The sequence below is a fragment of the Zalophus californianus genome, chromosome 2 (genome assembly GCF_009762305.2).
Source record: "Zalophus californianus isolate mZalCal1 chromosome 2, mZalCal1.pri.v2, whole genome shotgun sequence".
Classification (NCBI taxonomy): Eukaryota; Metazoa; Chordata; class Mammalia; order Carnivora; family Otariidae; genus Zalophus; species Zalophus californianus.
This window is the reverse complement of record NC_045596.1, coordinates 153,665,397-153,691,613: the sequence shown is the minus strand read 5'-3', so window position 1 is coordinate 153,691,613 and position 26,217 is coordinate 153,665,397. Positions and strand designations below refer to the sequence as shown.

At 49.4% G+C, this 26,217-nt stretch overlaps 1 protein-coding gene across 2 annotated transcripts in view; it reads left to right on the top strand.

Annotated features, from left to right (window-relative positions):
• Positions 1–25,015, top strand: part of EPHX2 (epoxide hydrolase 2) — a 66,042-nt gene extending 41,027 nt beyond the window's left edge. For both annotated transcript variants that reach the window (XM_027598796.2, XM_027598795.2), the window contains exons 12-19: positions 2,495–2,606; positions 12,352–12,426; positions 14,435–14,468; positions 16,347–16,449; positions 17,406–17,475; positions 21,463–21,543; positions 23,197–23,255; positions 23,437–25,015. In XM_027598796.2, the coding sequence (XP_027454597.1) occupies positions 2,495–2,606; positions 12,352–12,426; positions 14,435–14,468; positions 16,347–16,449; positions 17,406–17,475; positions 21,463–21,543; positions 23,197–23,255; positions 23,437–23,515 (613 nt within the window). In that variant the 3' untranslated portion in view covers positions 23,516–25,015. The remainder of the gene's footprint in view (positions 1–2,494; positions 2,607–12,351; positions 12,427–14,434; positions 14,469–16,346; positions 16,450–17,405; positions 17,476–21,462; positions 21,544–23,196; positions 23,256–23,436) is intronic.
• Positions 25,016–26,217: the final 1,202 nt, after the last annotated feature.

Below are 26,217 nucleotides of genomic sequence, written 5' to 3'. Positions count from 1 at the left end.
CTCTCTCTCCCGTGAGAATTTGAGACTATTTAACATGAGCCCAGTGAAGTTGTAGCCAGAATAACATTAGGTCTGAGACAGGCAAGCATGCTGTGCATTCCCATCCCTCCTCTCATTGTTCTGCTTCCATCCCATCTGACGTTGGTTCGGTAGTAGTTGCTCTTTCTGTGCTCGTCAAAACGGGCCCTATTACACGCTTCCTGCGGGGCAGGAGGAAGCCAAGACCCCCTTCCAAGGGCTGTCCGTGGTGGGACACAGCATATCTGGGCCTGGGCAAAGCTGATTTTAAGAATATTGTTGACATTGATCTTCACCTTTCTGGCTAGAAAATGAAGGAAAGGGGGGTGGGGGAAGCCCACCTTTAAAGTGAAATACCTCTTTAAATCCTTGGTTTTGGCATTCTATTGAGATAAACTGCAGGGACCTATTTAACGTAAGGGTCTACTCACGTGTTTGACCAAGAATACCTTTTTATATCCTTTCTTTGATAATCATCTAGAGATTCTGTACCCAAAAGGAGGCTGTGGTTTAGCGTTTTCCAATCTTAATGTGGTTGGCAGCAGCACTGATATGCTAACATCTCATGTGGTGATGATAATTTTCTTATATATGGAATAAACTGTGTGTCAAGGCGATTGAAAAGAAAACTTTAGTCGGCTCAGAATATTTAGAAAAAGCTAGAATTTCTTGACTTGTGATTTAAGTAATGCTTAAAATAGGTTCACTCTGGTAACATTAGAAACCTTTCGACTTTGGTATAACTTATTTTATAGCCTAAGCTGCAGTGTCTCATGGTGGCCACTGGACATTTGAAATGTGGCCGGTTCAAACTGAGATGACTGTAAGTGGGAAATACCTTCCAGATTTCAAAGACTTAATACCAAAAAAAAAGTAAAATATCTTATTAATAATTTTTTAATTTATTACTTGTTGAAATTATTAATATTTTAGATATATCATGTTGGATATTAAATTATTTACATCAACATTGGATTGTAAGTTAATATTAATTAACATATAATTGATATTAAGTACTATTTTAGATTAATCTCACGTGTTTCTTTTTACTTGTTTTAATTGGCTGATAGAAAACTTTAAATGGTATGTGTGGCTCTCATTATGCTTGGTTGGCACTAATTAAACCTCAGCTCTGCTTTCCCTGATAATTTCATTTGTCCTAGTTACCCCCTTCCTCCTAGTTTAACTCTCCCCCAGATATCCTCTTCTCCATCTTTCTCTTTGGGGAAGGAGTTTCCCTAGGATCAGAGTGGGCACGGGATCCCTTACTGATGAACCAAGCTCACCGTGGTCCTGCTGCCTTCTGTCAGCCCTGCCTTCGTGTGGTTGCTCAGATCTACCCCTCTCTGTTTTTCCTCTCGCTGCCGTCCTGCTGCTCTTGGGTGACTAATGCAGTGGTGTGCTGGCCCTCTCCCTGCTCTTGGGTGACTAATGCAGTGGTGTGCTGGCCCTCTCCCTGCTCTTGGGTGACTAATGCAGTGGTGTGCTGGCCCTCTCCCTGCTTCTGGTGTCCTTCTCTGCCCCCAGGTCATGTATCGCTGCTTGATACATCACTTCCTGACTGCAACTTCAGTCTGTTCCTCCCTTCTTCTCAGAAGCCCTCATGGTTTCCTTGGTTGTCTGCCTCATCGGATCTACTCGGGGCCCTTCATGTCCAGGCTCCCACTTGCCTCGCTGGCTTTATTTCACAAGAGGCCCCATTAAACACTTGGCCTCTGGCCACAGAGATTCTTTGTGACATCAAACTCAGCCACAAGCTCTGCCCCCTTCTAGAATTTGCTCATACGACCCCATGATGTTGCCCTTACATAGCGTCTCTCCTTCCCTACACTCTTCCACTCCTAAAAGTCAAGTTCACATGCTCTCTTTTTCATGAGACCTTCCGTGATGCCCAAATCTAGAAACTCTTTGTCTCTTTGAACTCCCATGGTGCTTGTGCTATTCTTATGGCTCATATCACAGTCTGTCTTGTCATGGGTATATTTGTCTAGCCTTTTTAAATTATAATAAGCTCTTTGAGTATGATTTTATATCCTCTCTCCCCTAGAATATAGCATGGAATTAACTCAACACAGAGTTAAATGAGGGAGGGAGGGAGGGAGGGAAGGAAGGAAGGAGGGAAGGGAGGAAGGAAAGAAGGAAGGAAGGAAGGAAGGAAGGAAAAAAATGAATGCATTTTTAGAAACTATAATCTAATTAAGGTTGATATACTGTACATAATGTGTATGTGTGTGTCTGTATGTCTTTGTCTCTGGCAAGAAGGTGAGAAATACTGCAGTTTCGTGGGAAAAAAAACCACTGGGCTGGGAGTCAAGAAATCAGAGTTCTGACCCCATTCTCACACACATGGCTAAAGTGAGATCTTGTGCACATCCCTTTCCTGCTCTGAGGTTCCGTTTTGATGTGTAAGGTCCTTTCTGGTTCTTACAGACTATCTTCTTACAGGGTCTGTATCTTGGTGTCTTTTTTTCCACAGGGCAGTGGCCAGCTTGAATACTCCCTTCATACCGGCAAATCCCAATGTGTCCCCAATGGAGAGGATCAAAGCCAATCCTGTTTTTGATTACCAGCTCTACTTCCAAGAACCAGTAAGTTTGGGGCCCTGAGAGCCATGATCCCAGCAAGGTTTTTGTTCTTCTTTCTCCTTTGTCTCCCCTCCTCCCCATTGGCTTTTCTCTCTGCCCTTTAATTTTCCATGGCATTAGTCAGAAATGATTTTATACATAGGCTCAGGTGAAACTGGCTCTGTAGCTCAGCTGGTCCTTCCCAGGTGACAACACGTTTCTGTGGGTGCGTATTTGGGGTGGCGAGGGGAAGGGAGTGGGAGTGACGGTGCAGTGGATTCTCCTGTTTCTCCGAAATTATGGAGTGGGGTGGGGCTGAGTGCTGGTTTGGAGCTGCCCTCTCTCAGTTCTGTGGCTGAGAGGCTGGTGAAGCCCACTTCTGGTTGGGGACCGCGCCTGGGCTCTTGCTAGGGACCTAGTCCCTCACTTGCTGAGGAATGTGGTTTGTGATTACAGGAGCACCAGAGCCTAAAAGCCCTACACCAGGCCCCAAGTGTGCTTTGAGATATGTAGGAGGTTTCTGGGTATCACCTCATACGCCACAAAGCCAAAGGTGCCCTTCAAAGATGCCCCTTGGACCTTGGGTTGACACCAGTGATGGGGTGTCACTGCCACCTTCAGGGGGAGTCACTGAGAGCAGCACTGTGAGTCAGCATCATCTGGCCTCATCTGTAAGGGGCACCTGCCACTCGTCCATTCGTGGACTCTGGACCCCAGTGTCCAGCTACATCTGGGTAATTCCAGAGAGGATAAGAGATGTTTCCTTAGCACTCCCAAGAGAGAAGGATGGATTGAATTAATAACACAAGAACATCCCCCCACTTCTCTACCCAGACCTTGCCCTTGCTGCTCACAGGTGTGTCCCCCCGTGGCATTTCCTCTGTGCCTGTGTGTTTCTGTGTCCAAATTTCCTCTTCTTATAAGGACACCAGTCGTAGTGGAGGAGGGTCTACTCTAAAGACCTTATTTTAATTACCTCTTTAAAGACCTCATCTCCGAATATCATTACATTCTGAGGTCCTAGGGGTTAGGACTTCCTAGGAGTTAGGAGGACACACAGTTCAGCCTGTAACAGGTGGGTAAGGAGGAAAGGAACAGTGCCCCTGGTGAGAGAAATGGGAGGATGGGGACAGTGAGGGGAAAGGGTAGGCGCGATGAGAAGTGGCCTCTTTGGAAGGCTTGGACAAGTGGGAGAGGAAGGAGGTGAGTGTCCCTGTGGCCTGGACACTAAGCCCTGCGCCTGTCGTTGATGTCAAAAGTAGTAGAGAAGAATCCTTGCAGGCTCATTGCCCAGTCAAAGATGGCCCCATGAAAATTCTTCCAGCTGGATTGGAAGTCAGAATCCCAACGTCAGGTGCGACGTACTGCCTGCCGCCCTTTCCCAGGTGTTCGCTTCGCCCCTGTGCCTCTCACACTGGAGAAGGCTCTGGTGGTGGGGAGAGAAACAAAGTCTTGGTGGCAGGTGTCTTGGTGGCAGCTGCCTTGGCCTTTGGGAATTGGGGAGGGAATAGGGCCCCACCCAAAGCTGGGAAGCTGGTGTCTGGATTCCTCTCACCTCTTATCTGGCCCTTTCTCAATCTCTGGCTCTGCTTGGCCCCCACCCTCCAAGAGCCCAACCCCCTCCCGCCGCACGCTGTGCCCAGAGGACGCCCTTGCAGAGGACGCCCCCTCCGACTGCCACAGACCTTTCCATCACCGGTGCCCCGTGCTTCATAGTTATCTCTCACCCTCTTCCCTCCACCCTCACCAAGCCCCCATGCCCCAGGCATGGGCAACAGGCCCTCCACACTCAGGCCCCAGCTGCCAGGCTGCACCATATGGGGGACGCAGAGCGCGAGGGAGGCCATGCACTTTCATGCCCACTCCTTTCTCTTCCACCTTTCTTCCTTTTTCTTTCTCATCCCTTTGGATTCCCCATTCATAAGAACGGAGGTGCCCCCTGATGGGGGAGAGGGGTTGAGCATTACAAATACATTTAAATGTCAGAATGTTTTGACTGGTGTTTCTTAGGAAGAATTAATATCCATGAATTCATCTAGCAAATGCTTCTGCATCTTCTCTTGTGTGCCAGTGTCAGGGCTGAGTAACAACATGTACGGGTTGAAACAGTTCTTGGAGGGGGCGCCTGGGTGGCTCAGTCGTTAAGCGTCTGCCTTCGGCTCAGGTCAGGATCCCGGGGTCCTGGGATCGAGCCCCGCATCGGGCTCCCTGCTCGGCGGGGAGCCTGCTTCTCCCTCTCCCACTCCCCCTGCTTGTGTTCCCTCTCTCGCTGTGTCTCTCCCTGTCAAATACATAAATAAAATCTTAAAAAAAAAAAAAAGTATTGAAACAGTTCTTGGAGAAGCAAGCAGGTGACACCTGCCTGGATAATAAGGCAGCCATGCAGGACCGGCCTGAAGACACAGCTTACTCTGGGAGCTCGTAAGAAAACACAGGTCACTCTTACCAGAGGAGAGACATTTGAACTGACCCTCGGAAGATGAATAATAGGATCTGTGTGGGTGACTGGGAGAGGGAAGGGCATTCCAGCCTGAGGGGACAAATGGCTGAAAACGCATACGAAACTTGCTTCACGCAGACAAGTTATTTATCTCCCATAAATATCATGGGACATAAGAGAGTTCCAAACAAAATACTCAGGGATCCTGAAGGTGGGTTTCAGAAGGTCTGGAACATCTTGAAATTGCCTGCACAATGTACTGTATGCATGCATTTTCCCAGGGCAGGAGTTCCTTCCTCATTTCTATTACAACTGTGAGAATTCAGTACAAGCTAGGAGCAGTTGGAGCTGAGGGTCAGGACCTCAAAGAGCTTTAGTTAATGTGGGTTATGTCTACTGGTATTTACCATACTAGATATTAAATTTTTAAAATATTTATTATTTCACTTAAAAATAATAGTGTGCCCATGTTAATGTAAATAACACATTTTTTTTAGATAATATTTTCCTTAAAAAATTTAATGAGGGGGCACCTGGGTAGCTTAGTCAGTTAAGCGTCCAACTCTTGGTTTCAGCTCAGGTCATCATAATCTCAGGGTTGTGAGATCGAGTCCCGTGTCGGGCTCTGCGCTGAGTGTGGAACCTGCTTGAGATTCTCTCTCTCCCTCTCCCCCAGGCATATTCTCTCTCTCCTTCTTTCTCTCTCAGTAGGTAAGTAAATAAATAAATAAAAAAGAAAAGAAAAGAAAAAGAAAGCCACGGGCCCAAAATGGCATCACTTAGGGGAAGGCCCCAAATCAGTAAACCAACAATCAGTCCCCAACCTGAGTGCAGTTTCAGCCCCACAAACATAACCTCTAAGCAGTCAACATGGGAATTTCCTGGTCAGCACAAGGAAATCACTGAGAGGCCCCCTCCGTTCCCCTCAGAAGGGTGACCTTGCCTAAAACAATGGATTCTCTGCTGATCATTTCCTTATTTCCGCTCTCTCTACCCTTAAAAACCTTTCCTTTTCTGCAGCCCTTTTTGAGCGCCCTCTACTGGCCAGACGGGATGCTGTCTGATTCATAAAGCCAAATAGATCTTCAAAACCTACTTGGTTGAATTTTTGTTGTTTAACAACACACATAACATAAAATTTACCATGTGAACCATTTTTAAGACTACAGTTCAGTGGCATTAAGTACATTCACTTTACCATACAGCCATCACCACCATCCGTCCCCAGAACTTTTTCATCATGCAGATCCAAAACCGTGCCCAGCAAACACGAACTCCCCATTGCCTCTTTCCTCCAGCCCCTGGCACCCAGCGTGCCACTTTCCGTCTCTGAATCCGACTACGCCAGGAACCTCATAGAAGTGGAGTCATACAGGATTTGTCTTTTTGGGTCTGGATTATTTCCCTTTATACAACATCCTCAGGGCTATTCCGTGTTGTAGCATGTGTCTGAATTTACATCCTTTTTAGGACTGAATGATATTCCATTGTACGTGTAGAACATATTTGGTTTATCTGGCCATCCTTCATGGACACTTGGGTTGTAGCTACTACTTTGTTTTCTTTTTAAAGATTACTTATCTATTTATTTGACAAAGGGAGAGAGAACACAAGCAGAGGGAGTGGCAGGGAGAGGGAGAAGCAGGCTCCTCACTGAGCTGAGAGGCTGATCGCAGGGCTTGATCCCAGCACCCTGGGATCAGGACCTGAGCCAAAGGCAGACGTTTAATGGCCTGAGCCACCCAGGCGCCCTGTAGCTACTACTTTTTTTTTGAGCATGGTATGCCAAGTGGCTCTATTCACGAGCGCACTCTGGTGTTCTCCTGTCTTTCAGCTGAGCAGACAGGGGCTCTGGGGGGTTCACTCACTGGCCCAAGACCAGGTACTGACTGGGTTTGACCTAGCGTTGACTTCAAAGCCTACGTGCCTCCCTCCAAGCCCCGCTGGGAGGGAGCTTGGACTTTGTTGTGTGTGCTCATTCAAACAGGGTAGGCAGGAGCAAACCAAGATAAGCTCAAAGCCCCATGGACAAAAGTGACCTGGGGGGGGGGATATGCTTATTAACTGCCCCCCCAGCAAGGCAACGTTTTTTGGTTTCAAAGGGTATTATAGTCACTGGAAAAACCAGTGCCCCTATTGTTATGTTGTAGCTGCTGTGTTTTAAATCACAGGAAGAGTTTGGAGACCGGTTTTGTTCTCAAAAAAGAAGAAGAAGAAGAACAAAGCCTCTTGGTAGGGAAATGTTAAATATTCAAATGAGTGAAGGCTTGGTGGGGGGTGTGGGTCTGGGGCGAATTCAGCTGCTGAGGCTGGTCTGGATGGGCACAGAGCTGGGTCTCGAGGAGAAACCATGCACAGGGGTCCTGCCAGCATGTCTGCTCCTCACTCAGCAACAGGGAAGTCCCTTCCTACCTTGGGCCCGCAGTTTCGTCCACTGCAAGAGGGTGGTCTAGTTGGATGATTTTCAAAATAGGTAAAACTGCTTCAAACTGAAGCCGAATTCAGGCCAGTAAATAAAGCATAACGAGGAGAGCACCTGTTTCATTCAGGGGTGGGTGCTGGAACCCCCTCCCTCCTGCCTCTCTCCTTCCAAACTTGCCCCCACCACGCCCCAGCCAGGAGGAGTCACCATGAGCACTCAAGGTCACAGTGGATGCCTTCAGCCTGAGAAAGGCTTCAGACTGGGCCCCGGTGCCCATCCCTCCTACCTCTCGTTCACATTTGCTGAGCCGGACAGGGTGTGGCTTAGGTAAACCCCAAGTTTAGATTCAGTTCCTCCAGCTCTTTGAACCCTGAGCCAATGTGTTTACTGTCTCATCCTGCAAATTTGCCAAGTCTGGTGGAAACTAAAATTAAAAGGTTTGCGTGGGGTTTTTTTTTTTTTTTTTTTTTTTTTGTTCTCAGTGAAGAGATGGCAGGCTTTGCATGTGTATAGTAAGAAAGAGGGGGAGGCAGCCCCGGGCAGCAAAGGTAAATAGAATCGGCTGGGCAATTTGAAAGTGACAAGTTCCATGTTTTAATTCTGAAGATTCTTCACGTCCTTGCTTAGCCTGGGGATATTTAATAGCCCCTCTGCCCCAGAAATCAGAACATGGTTAGTGCATGCCCTCTTCCTGCTGCCAACACTGGACTCTTCTTTACTCCTCCTTAATAGTATATGTGTATTTTTATTTTTTGGAAGAAGGGTGTGGGGCGTGCACCTTTGTGTGTGTGGTATGGGTGTCTGGCACCGTACAACCAGCTATAGGCTGTATATACCAGAGCAAGCCAAAGCCCACTTTTAAGTATTTAACCAGCTGAGAAACTAGATAATAGAGAGCAAATGTGGAGAAAAGAAATCATAGGTGGCAGTCAAGAAGAGACGGCTTCGCCAGGTGGAAGGGCACCCTGACATCCACAAACGATTTTCCTCCTTCTCCCTCACGGTGTTCAGAGTCTCCCTTCATCCCCAGAACACCCATAGTAATGCCCCCCCCCCCCATCCTGTCCCCCACCAGGCACCAGGCTACGGGGACAGCTGGTGACTTGTTACTGTCTGTATTTTGTAGATGATTTATGCTTGGTACTTTAAAAGAAAAAGTACTGAGTTGTATAAAATAAAAAGTTGGCTCCGCTTTCCCTCATCTAGAAGTAGCTACTATGAATAGTTTAGTGAGTGTTGCCCAGACGGTTTTTTAAAAGATGCTTTTAAGTGTGACGGGGCGGGGGGCATGCGTATGTGCATATGAGCGTACATGTAATTTTTATAGAACTGAAATCGTGCTGCTTTTTCATTTACTAGAGCGTGGACAGATCTTCCTGCCAATACATGTAGATTTACCTCATCTGTCGCAACGGCTGCTTGGTGCTCCAGAAATGATGGTGGACCATCATTTATTTAGCCAGGCTGCCCGACTTCCTGCTTTGATGGACCCGCCTCTTGCTGTCCCCACCGTCTTGGCAATGAAGCCATAGACCCAATTAAGTTCATCTTCTGAGGCAGAGACCTGTTGTACATCTTGGAAGGAGCAAAGGGGAGACCACTGGGTAGGGACGCGGGAGCATGATGTCTCTGGGAGGAGGTCTGAGTTCTTGAAGATGCTGCTGTGCCCTCCCAGCTGTAGGAACCTCCCTGGCAGAGGAGGTGATTGAGAGCTCCTCCCCTGTCAGCACTCTGGGTGAAGAGTGGGGACAACACTTGGTCTCCTTCATTGTATGCGACGTATCTGGGGTTCCTCTAACAGTGAGGGAAACGTGTGCCTGGGGAGGAAGGTGGGCGGGGGGCCACGTGCTGAGCTCTTGGGAGCCAGATCCCGCGCCCTGTGCTCAGCACAACTGTCATCCTGCTGCGGGGGTGGGGCGGGCAGGTGCCCGGGCCCCCTGAACCCGGGGTTACGTAGGCCCTAGTCCCTTTCCCTCTTCACCCACCCTCCCAATCACGAGACTTAATCTTAAGTTGCTCAGTCAAGTATCAGGACAGGGGCTTGCAGCCCTGTTTGCTGGATTCCAAAGTCCATCCCCTAAGGGCTCCACTCAGGAGCACAGAGGGAGGAGCCCCGTCCCTCCCTCGGGGCAGGCAGGAATCTTGTCATTGGTCTGTGGGACTTAAAACATGGCATCGCCTTCTAAAAACTTACAGAGTCAGATGATACCAGCAGGGCACATGAGCAGAGTACAAATGTTATCATTTTCTCCCCTTTCTGGCCCTCACCTTTGTCCTCATTCTCCCTGTTGATCTGATCTACTTTCATGTGGGTGGACAGACTTATTTACCTTGTTGATCCCTTTGATCTCTTTTATTTTTTACTGACCCATTTGGCATCCATCTGCTCTTCTAAGGACCATTTGCGGGTCAAAGCCCTGTCCAGACCTCTGCGCCTGGGGAGACTCCTTCGGACCCTGGGCTCGTGAACAGCAGCAGTTTCGGGGCTGAGGACGGCTCCCAGTAAATAAAAGCGATGACCCATGTGACAGGCAGGGCTGACCGGGGCTTTTATCGATCACTTAAAATATACTTCCTTCCATGGCTTTTTTTCTTGCCGTGGCGTTTGATCGCAGAGCAGAAAGTCACGACCGCATCTCCATCATAATTGAATCTGACAAATGGGAGGGAGGTTGTAATGAACACATCGACATTGCTCACATGAGAAAATCTCAAACTGCAGACCCAACGCTGCGGAAGATAAATGTTTCCTTTCGGGCCTGCTGCCTTCTCATAGATCCAGAGCCCTCACCGTGTCGATGTGCAGAACAAACGAAGTGTTGTATCGTGGGGCCTCTTAATGTGTGCAGGACGGAGAGGGCCGCGGGTCACTAGAACGCTTTAGAGACCTGGCCTATAGCACCCTCCTCTCTGAGAACATGAAGGGGAGGAGAGGAACCAACATACAGGTGCAGCCCCTGCTCTGTCCTACGACCGGTCACAGATGCTCCCAAGTGGATGCTTCCCTGCCCTCAGGGTGGCCTGAGGGGGCCACGCTAAAGCTCTGTGGGATCCAACAAGAATACAGTTATTTTATTGGGATGGCTGAAGGCAGGACTCCGTGGACAAGGCAGTTTTGGGGACAGGTGTTGAAGGTTCTTTGAAGGCCACACTGAGGGAACTAGGTGTCCTTTTTTTTTTTTTTTAAGATTCATTTATTTTAGAGAGCATGGGGGGAGGGGGAGAGGGAGAGAATCTCAAGCAGACCCCCCCCACCCCCGTTGAGCGTGATGGGGGCTCAGTCTCAGGACCCTGAGATCATGACCTGAGCCAAACCCAAGAGTCTGAAGCTTAACCGACTGCGCCCCCCAGGCGCCCTGGGAGCTAGGTGTTCTTGATGGAAGTTCCAGTCTGCTAAACCAGGGAGCTGAGAAAGTAAGGGCGCCCACTCAAAAAACATTCTGTGGTCCATTTCAGCCGGTGTCTGGGTACGTTCAGGTGAGCCCCTGGAAAGCAGGAGAAAGAAGTAGATTGGCACTGTGCCATAGACTGAATGTGTCCCCCCCCAAGTGACATATTGAAATCCTGATCCTCACTGTGAGGGTGTCAGGAGATGGGACCTTTGGGGGGTGATTAGGTCATGAGAGTAGTGCCCTTGTGAATGGGAGGAGCGTCCTCTCCAGAGGAGAGCTCTCTCGCCCCTTCTGGCATGTGAAGGCACGGTCAGAAGACAGGGAGTCTGAAGGCTCCTTGATCTCTGACTTCCTAGCCTCCAGCCTGAGAAATGAATGTCTGTTTACAAGCTCCCAGATGTATAGGATTTCGTTCCAGCAGCCGGAATGGACTAAGACACGGCCATACTCATTCTCAGTGTCCTGCCATAGCACTGGTCTCCTCAGGACTGTGTTGGGGAAGGATCTTGATTCTTTCCGAGCAGTTGCCCCTGGGGTGGGGGTGGGGGGTTCTCTGCCTCGGGGACAGCTGTCTTTCTTTGCCCAGATTTTATAACAGCTTTCAGGTCCAAGGGCTTTCAATTTCCAGAAAAGAAAGACTGGATTAAAATGTTCCTTTTATGCCCTAAAAAATCACGTCCCGTGAGACTAGCCAGTAGATTAACATCCACTGATGGATTTCAAAGCCCCTTGCCACCCCGTCTTAGTGTCTGTACGTGCTCCTGGATGGAGGATTTGGATAAGAGGAAAAGGAGGTGGGGAGCTGAGGAATCCAGACCCTGAGTTCCCGGCAAGAGAAGGGGCCCAGTTATCTATGGGATGGATGAAGCAGGTTCCAGTCAGAGACCTGGAAATGACCAAAGAACCATGTGTTAGGTTAGGCATCATATGTAACAACACTCCCATGAGCGGGGAGACCTGGTAATCTGTCACCACAAAGGATAGGGGTCCCAGCTCTTCCCAAGGCAAACTTGCTGCCCTGACCTTTGGGAGACAATCCATGGGCATGGAATAATAATCGGTCTATAATAATTTAGGCCCAACTCAAAGAGGTTGGGTTTGAAGTTACCATAGCAAAATAAGATGCGTGAATGGAACAACTTTTGGCCTTTCCACTTGGCTTCTTGGAATCCTTGGAACCGTTCCCTCACCAGCAACTACTCCTGTGCAGCCCTCCCCCAGTCCCTTAAAGGGCTTATTACAAGTAAGACATACTCACTGTAGGAATTTTGAAAAACAGAAGAAAGCAACATCCTAAACCCACTTCCCGCGGGGGACCGCTGTTAGCATCTTGTGTTTCATTTGAAGCTTTTAAAACGAGTTTTCAATGGAAAATCCAAACTAATGCACTTCTAATGAAACGTGGGCTGGATGGGACAGAGGTTGGGGGCTTCCGGCTTTTGGTCCGATCGGGGAGGGCTCTGGTTTCCAAGATTTCTGCAGAGTCCTTCCTTTTGCTTTCTGGATTTGTTTTAGGGAGTGGCTGAGGCCGAACTGGAACAGAACCTGAGTCGGACTTTCAAAAGCTTCTTCAGAGCAAGTGATGACATGGTGAGTGTTGCAGGGGGTGGGAAGGCGGGGTGGGGGGGGGGCGGGAGGGGAGGAATGGGAGCTGCAGAGGTTTGAAGGCCTCTGGAAGGCTTCCCTGGGAGGGAAGGATCCTGGCGTGTGGCAGGGTCTGGAAATGAGCAACGTGGCCTTCTTTTCTTTGACTTCTGTAGTCAGGGTCATCGAGGTCCTCACTCGACCGCTCCCCTCGTCGTGGGGAAAGGTTACATCCTCCCTGCCCCACACCAGTAGGGCTTTGGAATGAAGATCAGAGAAGGATTATAAAGGATTTTAATAGCAACAGTTGAGAAGTTGTGCCATGACTGCCGCTACCATTTTCACACGCAGAATTGTTCGTCCAAGTCCCAAATCAATTGATATCACTAACCCTTGTCTTGAAAAGGAGCCTAGAACACTTTTAACTCCATAACCCTAGCCGGCTGTCTTTTTTTTTTTTTAAGATTTTATTTATTTGAGAGGGAGGGAGAGCACAGAGAGGGAGAAGCAGACTCCCCACTGAGCAGGGAGCCCGATGCGGGGCTGGATCCCAGGACCCTGGGATCATGACCTGAGCTGCTTAACCGACTGAGCCACCCAGGCGCCCCACCCCCACCCCAGCCCGCTGTCTTGTGTGTGGGTCGTCCTGTCACTGCCGTTGTTCATATAGTCAGTGCTGCTGAGACGTTCCCGTGTTTGCCAGCGCCTTTGCTGGTCGCCCCTGGCATTTCGCTTTCTGTTTCGTGCAATTTCTTCCTCCCCGAAGTACCTTCTTTGGTAGTTCTCTCCCTAAGAGTCTGTTAATAATAAACTTATAATTTTTGGCCTGAGAATATTTTTATTTTGGATCTTCAGTCCTGTAGACTAGTTCATCCAAGGATGGAATTCTAGGTAGAAGCTTCTGTCGTTGCTTATTAAAAATCAGCCCGAGCTCTGCCCTCCTTTCTGTCGTGATGTCTAATCGGCAGTTGAATACATCTTCGAAGTTTTCTTTTTAATTTCCACAAACAGGGTTTTTGTTTCTGTATGAAAGTTGTATTTGGCTCTTTTTCAAATCGTTCTAAACTTTAGTGAGAGAGTCTTGTTGTATTCTTATGTTCTAGTTCCTTCTTTTATGTCTTTAATCAAGTTAAGCATACTTATTTTTTTCATTCTCTCTCTCTCTTTCTCTGAAAGTTCTATTACTTGATATTGTTGGAGACTCTGATGTTACTGTTTGCTGTGTTTGCTGTCTCTGCTGTCTCTTGCAAAGGGGCCTGTGTGTGTGCATGAAGGGTGTGGGGGTGTGGCAGAGTGTTCTGAAATTTTGCTTTGTGAGCTCATCTTCAGCAGCACTGAAACTGCACCAATCTGCTTCCACTGGGCTTGAGAAAAGACCCTCCTGTGCTTTAGCATTTGCTGCCTCTGCCAGGTGTCCCGGGGGCATCACCAGCCCGGGCCCACTTTTCTTGTTGTTGTTTACCTCACATCTTGGGGGTTTCCAGATCCCGTAGTTAGAGTACGTTTGAACCTGAGCACCTATGAAGGCAGGCTTATAGCCATGAATTCCTAGGGGAGCTTTTGTGGTTTCCACTCCATACCAAACTGAAATGGAACAAGTCCTTTGACATTGCTCCGCATGAGGGGTGGATTTTTTTCTAGCCCACCCTTTCACCAAGGACTGCAGATTTCCTGGGTGTGCGGTAGAGGGGTGGAGAGTATCTCCTGTTTTAACTTCCCACCCGCCATTGGTCTAAGGTCTCACCTCTTGTTCCCATGGGTTGCGTCAGCCCAGGTTCTTACATGACCAAGGCCTGCAAGCACCCAGGAGCAGCCTTGGTACAGAGCTTTGGTTGTTAACCACCTCGGCTCTGACCCCCGAAGATGTCTCTAGCTCTCTTGGGAGTTGAGCATGTTTGTGTGACCTGATGGCAATCGTAGGCCTTTGGTTGTGACAGGGTTTACACATGACCTGTTTCAACTTTTTCCTTTACTTCATCCATGACGACCTTTCTAACCTTCCTTTTCCCTACAGGCTTTTCTCAGCGTGAGCCGAGTCCGTGAAATGGGTAAGAGAGGTTTTTAGGAGGGAAGGGGGGCAGGAGGCTCATGGCAGGAATCAGCTGAAGGTTAAACGAGTGTCCATCTGACTGCTCTGAGCAGAAGCATCCCCCACCCCCCCGCCCCAGCTAGCTCTGAACTGTGACTTAACATAGGCCCCCGCTGGTGAATAGTGCTCACCCTAGCTCTGGGCTGACCACACGGCCTTGGTTCCTGCCGCCCCAGGGAACTTTGGGTCCAAGATCTTAAACCACAAGAGCTTAGAGGAATCTTAGAGCTCATCAGGGCAATCCCACCCTCTGCTGATAAGGACCAAGACCTAAGATAGGGACTGACCTTTGCAGGATCACCTGGTGCACATGGAGCCCAAGTCAGCTAGACCCCAAGCCAGAACTCCTCTGGTCATAATCCACTGGCCTTTCCTCTACCCCTGTCTTGCTTTCCCGTCATTTCCAGTTCCCCCACGTGAAGACCATCTTTGTTCTCCCTCCTGGGTTGGATATAAGTGCAGAGTCGAAGCCGAGAGCAGTTAGGAGCTCATCCCCATGGTGCCCAGATCCGGCACTGCTCCCACAGAACCTTGCTTTTGCCCCCACACAGTGGCCTTGCCAGTATGCACTCGCATTAATGAAGACGATCGCTGCCTCTTGTTTGAGCACCTACTGTGTGCATCAAACACGGGCCTGGCCCCCTAGAGATCTATTCTTTATCGTCAAAAATCCCATTGTTACCACTATTCTACAGGTGAGGAAAATGGATCTCGGAAGAGTTAAGGTATTTGTTCAGAGGGGTGCGGCTGGTCTTAAACTCCTCCTACCCTAAAGGCCATACTCCTCTCACTGGTCAAGAACGCCTTCTCCCTCCTTCCCTCCCTCTCTCCCTCCCTCCCTGTCTTTCCTCTTTCATGCGTCACTTGTTCATTCCTTCATTCCCTGAGCATGTGGAGCCCACGCTTGATGCGAGGCAGGGGCAGATAGCTAGATGCACAAAGCACAGCCGCTGCCTTAGGGTGGCAGACAGCAGTGGTCACAGGAGGAGAGCAGGTGGGGGCTCTTACAGAGGCGCTGAGCGAGCCAGGAGCCCCACGCCGGGTCAGGGAGGCGCCCTGATCACATACCCCATTGATACATCTCACAAAATCTGCATCACCCAGTTCCTATGCTTCTGAGCTTTCAAGAGCCTGAAAATGGTGCGTCAGCCCTGTTCACGCGCCAGCATTACTGGCCCTTGTGGCTGTCCCCTGTGAAATAGCAGCAGTCCCCGGGCTGCCCAGCCACCAAGGGGACTGGGGACTACCAGGACACAGGCTGCACCTCCGAGGACAAGATAGGATTCCACAGTGTGCAGAGGGTCATGAGCATCAGAAGGCAATGGAACGCGTGCTCCCTGTCCTGGACTTTCCTCCAGGCTAAGAGAAAAATCAGAGCACACACTTCTGAAAATCCTGAGAATCAGTGGAGGTATCTAAAGAGGGACGTTATTAGGCCATTTAGAAAAGGTGTAGTGGCGGGGGAGAGGGTAGCTGGAGGGCTGGTAGGACCTGGTAAATAGTAAACAGTGTCATCCTGGAATTACGTCGTGAGTTTCTGAGGAAGGGGATATGGTTTGTCCCAAAGTTTGTCCTGGAAGGGGAGGTCTGTGTGTGTGGTATTACTGGGTTCCAGAACGACAGCGAGGGCACAGATTTGCAGCTTGAGAGGAGATGGGCTCATTGTGGAGAGAAAAAGAGAATGAATGAGGGAACGCGAGACCCTTCCCTGTGAGTTCAGGTGTGACAGGAGAGGCAGTTCCCAACTGAGAGGTGCCCAGCCTCAGTTGGGAGCACGCCGGAGTTAGGACTTGGGTGCCTGGTCCCAGGCTGGGAGCAAACAAGTGGCTGTTTGCAGGAGGACTCTTAGTGAGGGCCCCAGAAGAGCCCAGCCTCAGCAGGATCGTCACCGAGGAGGACATCCGGGTCTATGTGCAGCAGTTTCAGAAGTCCGGTTTCAGGTAAAGACAACAGTGCCCCAAACACAGTAGAGAGCCCATCTGCCAAGAGGGGCTCTTCTGCTCTCAGGGTACAGGGTGAGGCCTGGCTGTCCCTCCTGTGAATGTGTGGCCAGCTTCTGCTTGAACACCTCTGGTGTCAGGAGGCTCACTCCTGGAGCTACTCGGCCTGCTCTAGGGTGGGATAACTCAGCTTGCTTCCCCCTTGTGCTGATGGGCCCCCTCAGAACAGAGGGTTAAAAACATTTTTTTCAGTCATAACCCCTGAGAGGACCAGAGGACAGCTCTGGGTTCTTTCTTCAGAAAAACACAAAAGCCTACCTTAAACTCAGAAGTTACATGTATTTTCAGAGGAGGGTTATCGACCTCTCTTGTTCTTGGTGTTGGTTGGTGGGTTGGTTGGTGGGTTGGTTGGTTGGTTGGTTGGTTGGTTGGTTGGTTGGTTGGTTTTGAGGACTGGGAGAGTGTTCAGGTCCCGGCCTGGCTGTCCTTACCTGTCCAGAGAGGCCTCTTTGAACCCCCTCCCTATATCCCATTGGAAAGAGGGTGCGTCCGCGCTACATCCACCTCCCAAAGTCGCTCTTCAGTAGGTTCCGGGGCCGGGGAGTGGCTTCTAGATGGTGAGGGAACAAAACAAAGCTCCCCATTATCTAACACGACCGCCCTCAGAGAATGTGGCGAGCCCTGTAGGGCCAGCTTCTGTGTGTTTCGGGAAGCCCCCTTCAGAGGCTGTCTCGGCCAAGCCCTGAATGCCTGCACTAGGCCTCGCCCGTTAAAGCCTAGCAGGTGTGTTGGGCAACCAGATGGGAACCCTGGGCTCTGTTCTCTTTCCCCCCTGCAGCAACCTTTGCTCCCACTGGGAAGACTGGCTCTGCGTGCAGCTGGTTCCCTGGGAGGTCTGCAGCAGAGTCCTCTACTAAGCTTTCTTGTTTTTGTTCCCTGATCTTCCCCACCCCCAGAGGTCCCCTAAACTGGTATCGAAACATGGAGCTGAACTGGCAGTGGGGCTGCAAAGCTGTGGGATGGAAGGTGAGTGCTGGTTCAGTGTGGTTCAGTGTGGTTGCGCTCCACTATGAGCCCCTGTTGGGGCTTCTCATTGGCCCAGTGAATCTGCCCTTGGGTGAGAGCTGGGGTAGGGGGATGGGCGGGCCAGTCTGACTTGCCCTCTTTCTCCTTTCTGTCCTTTCCCTCCACTCAAGGGGGTTCTCAGAGGACTTTTGCTGATGCTTTCCTTGGAATGGTTGAGGGTGGCATTGGGGCAGGACAGGGGTCTGGCCAGGTGATCGCAGCGCCGCCATGGAAGGCCCCAGGTCTCCTGACCGTGCCCCAGCTCAGGGCAGCAGAAAGTCCAGGATGACTCCCAAAGCGGAGGGTATCATGGAGCCCCCATTTCACAGAGGAGTGTGAGGTGCTCTCAGAGAGACAGGCTTTAGCCGCTGGCTGTGTCACCTCACCCAAGTCAACCTGAGTCTCGGTGTCCTCGTTTGCCAAGCAGAAGATGGGTTTCCAGTCTCTGGGTCTGCAAAGGGAATAGAGGTAGACCCCGCTTTTTGAAAGTTCGCTTTTACAGAAGACCTACGTTAATAGCGGGTTTTCGCAAACTGAAAGAAATCCAGAGGATTTTTGCTTTTAGAAAAAAAGGCAAAAAGCAGAAATAACATTTAGCATTTCTTTCGCAGTGAGTCATTATAGAGGCGGTTCACAAGCCAGAGGGGTCCTGCCAAGCCCCTTCCCAGGAACTCCCCTCAACATCTCCGCATCAAGCTGCCATAGCTTTGAACCATCTCTGAGCATCTGGGCTTGACATTGCTCTCTTTTGTGTATCCGTTAACAAGATGTTTCCTAAGGTATTAGAAAAGCCGAAAAGAGGGTCTGGGAAAGTTCAAAAATTTTTTCATATAAATTAATGGTGACTGTTTCTTCACCTTACACAATTTTGGCTTACGGGAGTTCTCACACGAATGCTCTGCTCTTGGGGAGCGGGGGAAACCTGTAACAGGTCCCCAGGTTACATTCATAATGTTAAAAAAAACCTATGGGAAATTTCATTTTCGCATTCCTCAGCTCACTCAATCGCCCTCGTTATCTCGTCGATTCACTACGACATGAGCACCCTCTATATGCCAAGCACTGTGCTAGACCTTAGGGATCCCATGGCGGTTAAAACAGATGAGGTCCTGACCTCGTGGGGTGATATCTTGAGGCAATAGAAGCTGGAACACGGTAATTAAGAGCAGGCTGGGCAGCAACTCGGCCTGGGATCTAATCCCTGTGTGACCTTGGGTAAGGCACCTAACCACTCTGTTCTCCACTGCCGCCTCTGGACTGTGGGAATGACAAGAATAGTGCTTACCTCATAGGTGTGTGTAAGCATAAAATGGGTTGATGCCTACAAAATGCTTAAACCAGCGCCTAGCACATACGAGTAGTTCCGTTAAGGCTCATCATCTTCGTCTCCCTCATCTGTGACTGACCAAAATGACAAAACCACGATTATAGGCAAAAATCTCTCCCAGCATGGAGGGACATAATGACAGAGTCTTTGGGAAGGTGACGCCAGGGGCGCCAACGTTGGAAACCCCATTCTTCTGCAGCTGCCTCCCGATCTTCCTCCTCCCCACCTCTTCTCACGCCCCCACAACCAGTTTACATTGTGACTTGGAATATTCTAGAGTCTACAACAGCCTCAGGATGAGTTTCTGCAACAACATCACCCTTGAGCATCCCCTGGCTCTTCTGGTCTGGTGGAGGGGATGCAGTGAGAAGCCCATGGTTTTGCACATAGGGAAGAAACAGTTGGGCGAGTCCCTTAGGCAGGGACAAACCGATGCTGTTTGAAAATTATAACGGTGGAGGGAGAACCAAGAGGCTAGAGGAGGCTTTCTCCAGCCCACAGTGTCGTATATGTCAGCAGGCGAAAGCAAAGTCATTTCTGCCGCCGCTAACATTGATAATGAATGGGCTGACCCATTCATTCTGGAATCCTGGCTGACCTTTTTAAGCATTCATTGAATTCGAAGAAAAGGAATATTGATCTCCATCCAAGGGCATCTTTCCTTCTTCCTGGTGTCATCTCTTCCGTTCTGTTCACAACCAAAATTCAACTTAGTAAATTTGAAGATCTAATTGGCTTTATTAAATGATTCCTGGATCGGGCAGCATCCCATCTAGCACGGAGAGGGGCGCTGAGGAGCTGTACCAAGGGGAAGGTTTTTATAGGTAGGAGGGGGTGGCTAGAAAGTTCTAAGCGAAAGAAAAGAGAGGATTGTTTCAGGCAAGGTCACCTTCCCTTAGGGGGAAGGGCAGGGGTCTTAAGCACATTCCCTCACCTTCGTATGGGGTGGGGAATAGAGAGGGCCCGTGTGATGGATGACCTCATCAGTGCTAATCAAAAAATTCCTGCCTCAAGGCTCCTGGGTGGCTCAGTCAATTAAGCGTCTGCCTTCGGCTCAGGTCATGATCCCAGGGTGCTGGGATCGAGCCCCATGTCAGACTCGCTGCTCAGTGGGGAGTCTGCTTCTCCCTCTGCCCCTCCCCCTGCTCGTGCTCGCTCGCGCGGTCTCTCTCTCTCTCGATCACTCTTTCTCTCTCAAATACATAAATAAAATCTTAAAAAAAAAAAATTCCTGCCTTACCAGTTAAGACATTTCTGGGGCAAGTTGGAACTGCAATTAGGTTAGGTATTAAGCTCCAGTTTAGTAATTTGGCCAGCCCCAAGTGACATCATTTGGGGCCTACGGGTTTCTTTTTCACAGTTCTGTGAGTATCAGTCACACAGAGTGGGCCAGCACGCATGTTCTTACGCACACACACACACACGCACACAAAACCCGCATTGGTCACTATACTGTTGACTCCATCTGTATTAGAAAAACCCAGTCTTGTCCTTCTGTGTGTCTCCTTTACTTTTACACAAAACGCTTCACCCTGCTGACATTTCTGGTCACCAGATATATGGGGGTTCCCCCCCACCAAGCAATTCTCTGCCACACCAGTTTGGTGTCCTACAATTCAAATCCATTCTGACACCGTCTCCCCAGAGGTAGTGCCGGATCCCGCAGGCAAGGGTCCCCCAAGACTGCCCCCACTTCAGATGCCAATCACAAGTCCAGCTTGTCAACCTGTGCTTCTCGCTGATCGGCGGTACATCTGAGGTTCCCACAACTCCCTCCTCAGTTTCGGCTAATCTGCTAGGGCGGCTCACAGAACTCAGGGAGCACAGTTGCCAGTTTACTAAAGGAGATGACAAAGGATACAGATGAATAGCCAGAGGAAGGGATACATTAGGGTGAAGTCTGGGAGGGTCCCAAGCAGAGGGGCTTCTGTGCCCGCAGGAGTTGGGGGTGCATCTCCCTCCCAGTGTGGATGTGTTCGCCAACGTGGAAGCTTCCCGAACCCCATCCTGTTGGTATTTGGGGGGGCTTTATGGAGGCTAACTCATGTAGGCACAATCAATTATTAACTCCATTTCCAGCCCCTCTGCCCTCTCTAGAGAATGGGGGGTGGGGCTGAAAATTCCAAGCTTCTAATCATGGCTTGGTCCTTCTGGTGACCAGCCCCCATCCAGGAGCCCACCCAGAGATGCCTCAATAGAACAAACGATACTCCCGGTGCTCTATCTCTTTGGAATTTACAAGGGTTTTGGGAGCCCCGTGTCAGGCAGGGATGGGGTCAAAAGCCCAAATATTAGCACAAGATGCTCACAATGTCCTTATCACTTAGGAAATTACAAGGGTTTCAGGAGCTCTGTGCCAGGAACCGGGGCAGACACAAATATATATATTTTCTCTCCTCTCGCACCGTCCTTTTCAGATCTCCAGTAATAGCGATGCCTCCTCCCTTCAAAGCCTGGGGAAACAAAATCAGGGCCCCACCGGCAGAACCATAGTGGGTCTTTGTGGGGTGGAGGGGGGCAGTGTTAGTTAGGGAGGAAGGCACGAAGCATGAACACGAAGTACTGTGTCCTTGCCCCGGGAGAGGGGCACAAGAAGGGAACGTTTCCTCCCTCCTCCCCAGATCCTGGTTCCGGCCCTGATGGTAACCGCGGAGAAGGACCCCGTGCTCGTTCCTGAGATGTCCAAGCATATGGAGGACTGGGTAAGGGAACGGTCCTGCCCTGGGGTCATCGGCACTTCCCGGCAGAAGGCATGGGCGGCCAAGGAAAGATGACAGCTGAGGCCACAGAGTGGGAGATCTCCTTGAACCACTTGCTCGACAAGGTTCTCCGGCCGTAGCATCGCTGTCATCTCTTGGGAGCTGCTGTCATGACCGATGCTGCCTTCCCCTGCACCGGTGTGGCCTGTCACTCACTCACTCACTCATGCATTCGTTCGTTCGTTCGTTCATTCATTCATTCATTTCATGGGCTTTTACCGTGCACGTAAGTGTGTTGGCACAGTGCTAGATTCTGGGACGGGAAGGATGAATAAGATACAGAGCCCATCCTTGGGGAGCCCACTGTCGGCATTTAATCCCGAACCCAGGAGGGAGTGATGGAGAGGGCACGGTTGGGAATGAGGTCTTTGCACAGGTGCTGACCTTGGTGAACATCTGGCCTTGGTGAACAACTAAGGCTTGCCTGGCAGAGAGAATGGAGACAGGATGAGAGGCAGGGAACATTCAGGGCATGCTGGGAGAATGGCAGGAATTCCAGAAGGCTGGAGGATTCTACTGAGCCCACGGGGCCAGGCTGAGCTTTGTACATCCATCCATGAGCATAAGCCACTGAAGGGGATTGACAGGTGACCGCCTTGTGGGTTGGAAGCTCACTCTGCTACAAACGTGGAGGTTGGTAGGAAGTGGGGAGGTTTGCAGGTGGGGTGACCATGGGCTGGCTCATTTATCCTCCCTAGCTGCTGGGAGCAGTCCGTGCACACTTGGCTGTGGCTTTGTGAGCATCATCAGACACAGTAGACAGTGTGTTAAGTGGGATGTGGTGTGGGCTCTAGAACCCACTGACAGAGGGCTACAGAAAGCCATGAGCCCGTTGCGGGGCTGGGTGGGGCTCATTCTCTCTGGCCCTACCCTCCGAAGGTTTCTGTAGAATTTCCAGTTCTTCAGCTGGCCCTTTCCAGCCCTGACAACTGACTGCTAACCTTGCTGAGGTATGTGCTTGGAAGGGGCCGCACTTGCCTCTGGGAGGAAAGCCACGTTTTTTCCCCAGCATTTTCTCCATCGTGTTGCTCAGTTCAAGGCTTGTGTCAGGAGGGAGCCCGCATGTGCCGAGTGCAGTGCTGCTCCCTCTCCATCCTTGGGGCTCGTTGCTCTGACCCGCTGTGGGGATTCAGGGTCCAAAAAGGGAGGCTGAACAACCCTGCGTGCAGACCACCAGGGAGAAGGGAGGCGGCCTGAGAGGGGGGCACTCAGTCATGTCTGCATGGCAGGAGCCACACAACAACCAGGCATTTTCCAGCTGGTGAACAAGCCGTGTCCTAATAATTCTAAAGAGAAGCAATTTGTGGTGATCAGTACAAGGCAGCCCTGAATTTGAATCTTAGCTCCACCACGCGCTGTGTGGCCTCGGGCAGGTTACCTAACTTCTCTGAGCCTTCATCTTACCCCATAGGATTACGGTCAAGGTTAGAGAAGGCAGTGCACATAGAGTACCTGGCACATAGTAGGAACTCAACAAATGCCTGTTCCTTTCCTAAATAATGGAGGGTCTTCGGGGGTGGCCTGTGGGGAGCACTAACCAAAAGCCAGATCATTTGCATTCTGCCATTGACTTTTCTGGGTGGGGTTTTCTTGCAGATCCCCTACCTGAAAAGGGGACACATTAAGGATTGTGGACACTGGACACAGATGGAGAAGTAAGGAGATGTGGCAGGGTAGCGGGGTTGGGGGGGGAATCCCCTGGTTGGAGGAGATCAGGACTTCCTGTTCACCTCCAGTAAGGCCTTTCCTGGCTTGGCCGTTCCCCTCTTCACCTCTGCTTTCGCGTGGGGTGAGTGGGTCCGGACAGGTGTGAATTGCCCTTTCTTCCCTTTCCAGGCCCACGGAGTTGAATCAGATCCTCACTGAGTGGCTGGAGACTGATGCCAGGGACCCACCGGTGGTCTTGAAGCTTTAGGGTGTGGCTCGTGCCAGCCCCCAGCAGGCCTTCAAGCCCTTCTTCTGTTGGGCGCTCTTCTTGGAACCCATCATTTAATTTTAGTTAATATAAATCTGAATGGTCCTGTCTGGCAGGCAATAGCTGCCAGGTAGCTCAGGGCAGACCCAAACCTTCCCTCTAGCCGTTCCTTCCCCAGCCACGCCCAGAAGCCACATCTCCTCCAGGTGTGGCCCCCTCCCCGAGGCTTCAAGCCCTCATCATCTCCTGCCCAGAGCCGCACAGCACTTGGGTGGGAAATACCCATGCCTCACTGCTCAGAGGAATCCACCTAGCCACACATGATAAAATATTTTCTTAGCAGCTGTAGAAGTTTCTCCCGAGTGTTGGCTACCGCACCCGGTTGTTAACTGTCTGCCCTGCGAGACGGTAAGGCCCGTGAGATTGGCGGCCGCCTGTCTAGGTGATCCATCCTTGATCCTAAGCCAGCAGATGCCTGGCATTTTGCAGATGCTCATTAGATGTTTGCTGGATGAATCAGAGAATGGAAGCATGGGTGGATGGATAGATAAATGGGTTCATTTCAAATTCTTGATTTTGATGTCCTACCGGGTGAGGTAGATGGCCAATCGCATGACTGTGTCCACCATACAAAGCCTTGATGGAACAAGACTCTTGGGGCGCCCGGCTGGCTCAGTCGGTAGAGCGTGCGACCCTTGATCTCAGGGTTGTGAGTTCAAGCCCCATGTTGGACGTGGAGCCTACTTTAACATGAATGAATGAATAAACAAATAAATAAAGTGTAGAAAAAAAAGACTCTTATTAAAATGACTCCCAGCATATCTGTGAATGGAGCTAAATTCAGAAGAAGACCTCCAGATGCTAGTCCTCTACGAATCTTAGCATTAATTGGATACAGTACATCAGTGGGTTTCTGCTGCGTAGAATAGAAAGGCAATAATTTTTGTAATAACACAGGCTGAAGTATTTATGGCTACTGTAGATGCTTACAGTTTTAGTGTTTATGAGTGGGATCACTTTGTCAGTTTACCTAAATATGCTTTGTCATATTTACATACAAGGGTTTTGAGGCTGGTACCTACTTTTGAAAGAATATCAATGATATTTGTACTCCTATAAGCGCTCTTTTTTTTCCCTGTGGTAAAATATACATACAATTTACCATTTTACCTGTTTTCAAGTGTACAAGTTCAGTGGCATGAAGGACACTCACTTTGTTGTGCAACCATCACACCATTTGCCTCCAGAACATTGCCATTGTCCCAAACATAGACCATACCCATTAAACACTAACTCCACGTCCCCCCTCTCCCTAACCTGCACAACCCCCATTCTGCTTTCTGTCTCTATGAATATGACTATTCTAGCTAATTCACACAAATGGAATCATACAGTATTTGTCTTTTTGAGACTGGCTTATTTCACTTACTGTAAGATCCTTTTTTTGTATGTTTTTTTTTTTTTTAATTTTGTATGTTTATTTGTCAGAGAGAGCACACAAGCAGGGAGAGGCAGAGGGAGAGGGAGAAGCCGGCTCCCCGCTGAGCAAGGAGCCCGAAGTGGGACTCCATCCCAGTACCCTGGGATCATGACGTGAGCCGAAGGCAGACGCTTAACCGACTGAGCCACCCAGGTGTCCCACTATAAGATCCTTAAGGGTCATTTATGTTGTAGCCTGTGTTAGATATTCCTTCCTTTTTAAGGCTGAATAATATTCCATTGTCTGGATATGCCACATTTTGTTGATCCATTCATCTCTTGGTTGACACTTGAGTTGCTTCTACATTTTGGCTGCTATGAATAATGCTGCTATGAATATGATGTACAAATACCTCTTGGAGTCCCTGCTTTCAGTTCTTCTGAGTATATACCCAGAGGTGGAATTGCTGGATCATGTGGTAATTCTGTGTTCAATTTTTTGAGAACGCACCATACTGTTTTTCCAGAGTGGCTGCATCATTTTTCATTCCCATCAGCAATGCAGAGGGTTTCATTTTTTTCACATCATCACCAACACTTGTTATTTTCTGAGTTTTTGATAATAGCCATCCTCATGGAGGTGAAAGGATATCTCACTAGAGTTTTGATTTGCATTTCCCTAATACTTGGTGTTCTTGAGCATCTTTTCATGTGCTTGTTGGCCATTTGTATATCTCCTTTGGAGAAATGTCTATTCAAGTCCTTTGCCCATTTTAATTCGTGTTTGTTTTCATGTTGAGTTGTAGGAGTTCTTTATATATTGTGGATATTAATCCCTTGTAAGATACACGATTTACAAATATTTTCTCCCACTCCATGGGTCATAGACCCATTTTTAATCAATTATAAAATAACTCCCATATCTAAAAGGCCTTGGTTAAGACCTAACTTGTGTTTCTTCTGCAGTTCATCACTGTTTTCCATGATGTTTGTGCCAAACCCCCCCAGAATGGGGCTGAATGTATCAGCATTGGAGAGTAGGTGTGACCATTTGGCTTATGTCAGAATTTCAAAGACAGAAACAATTCTTGGCTTATGCAACTCAAAAAGTTCCAGAGAAAGTCCCCAAATAGTAGTCTTTTTTGCCATTTGAATAGATTGAGGAGATGGATATTTGGTCTTTTTATCGATCAGTTATCCTGGATTCGAGTGGGAAAAAGGACTCAGAAGCAGGGGACATTTTAGACAGTGCCATTCCTCTTTGTCTTACGTATTGAGTGAAC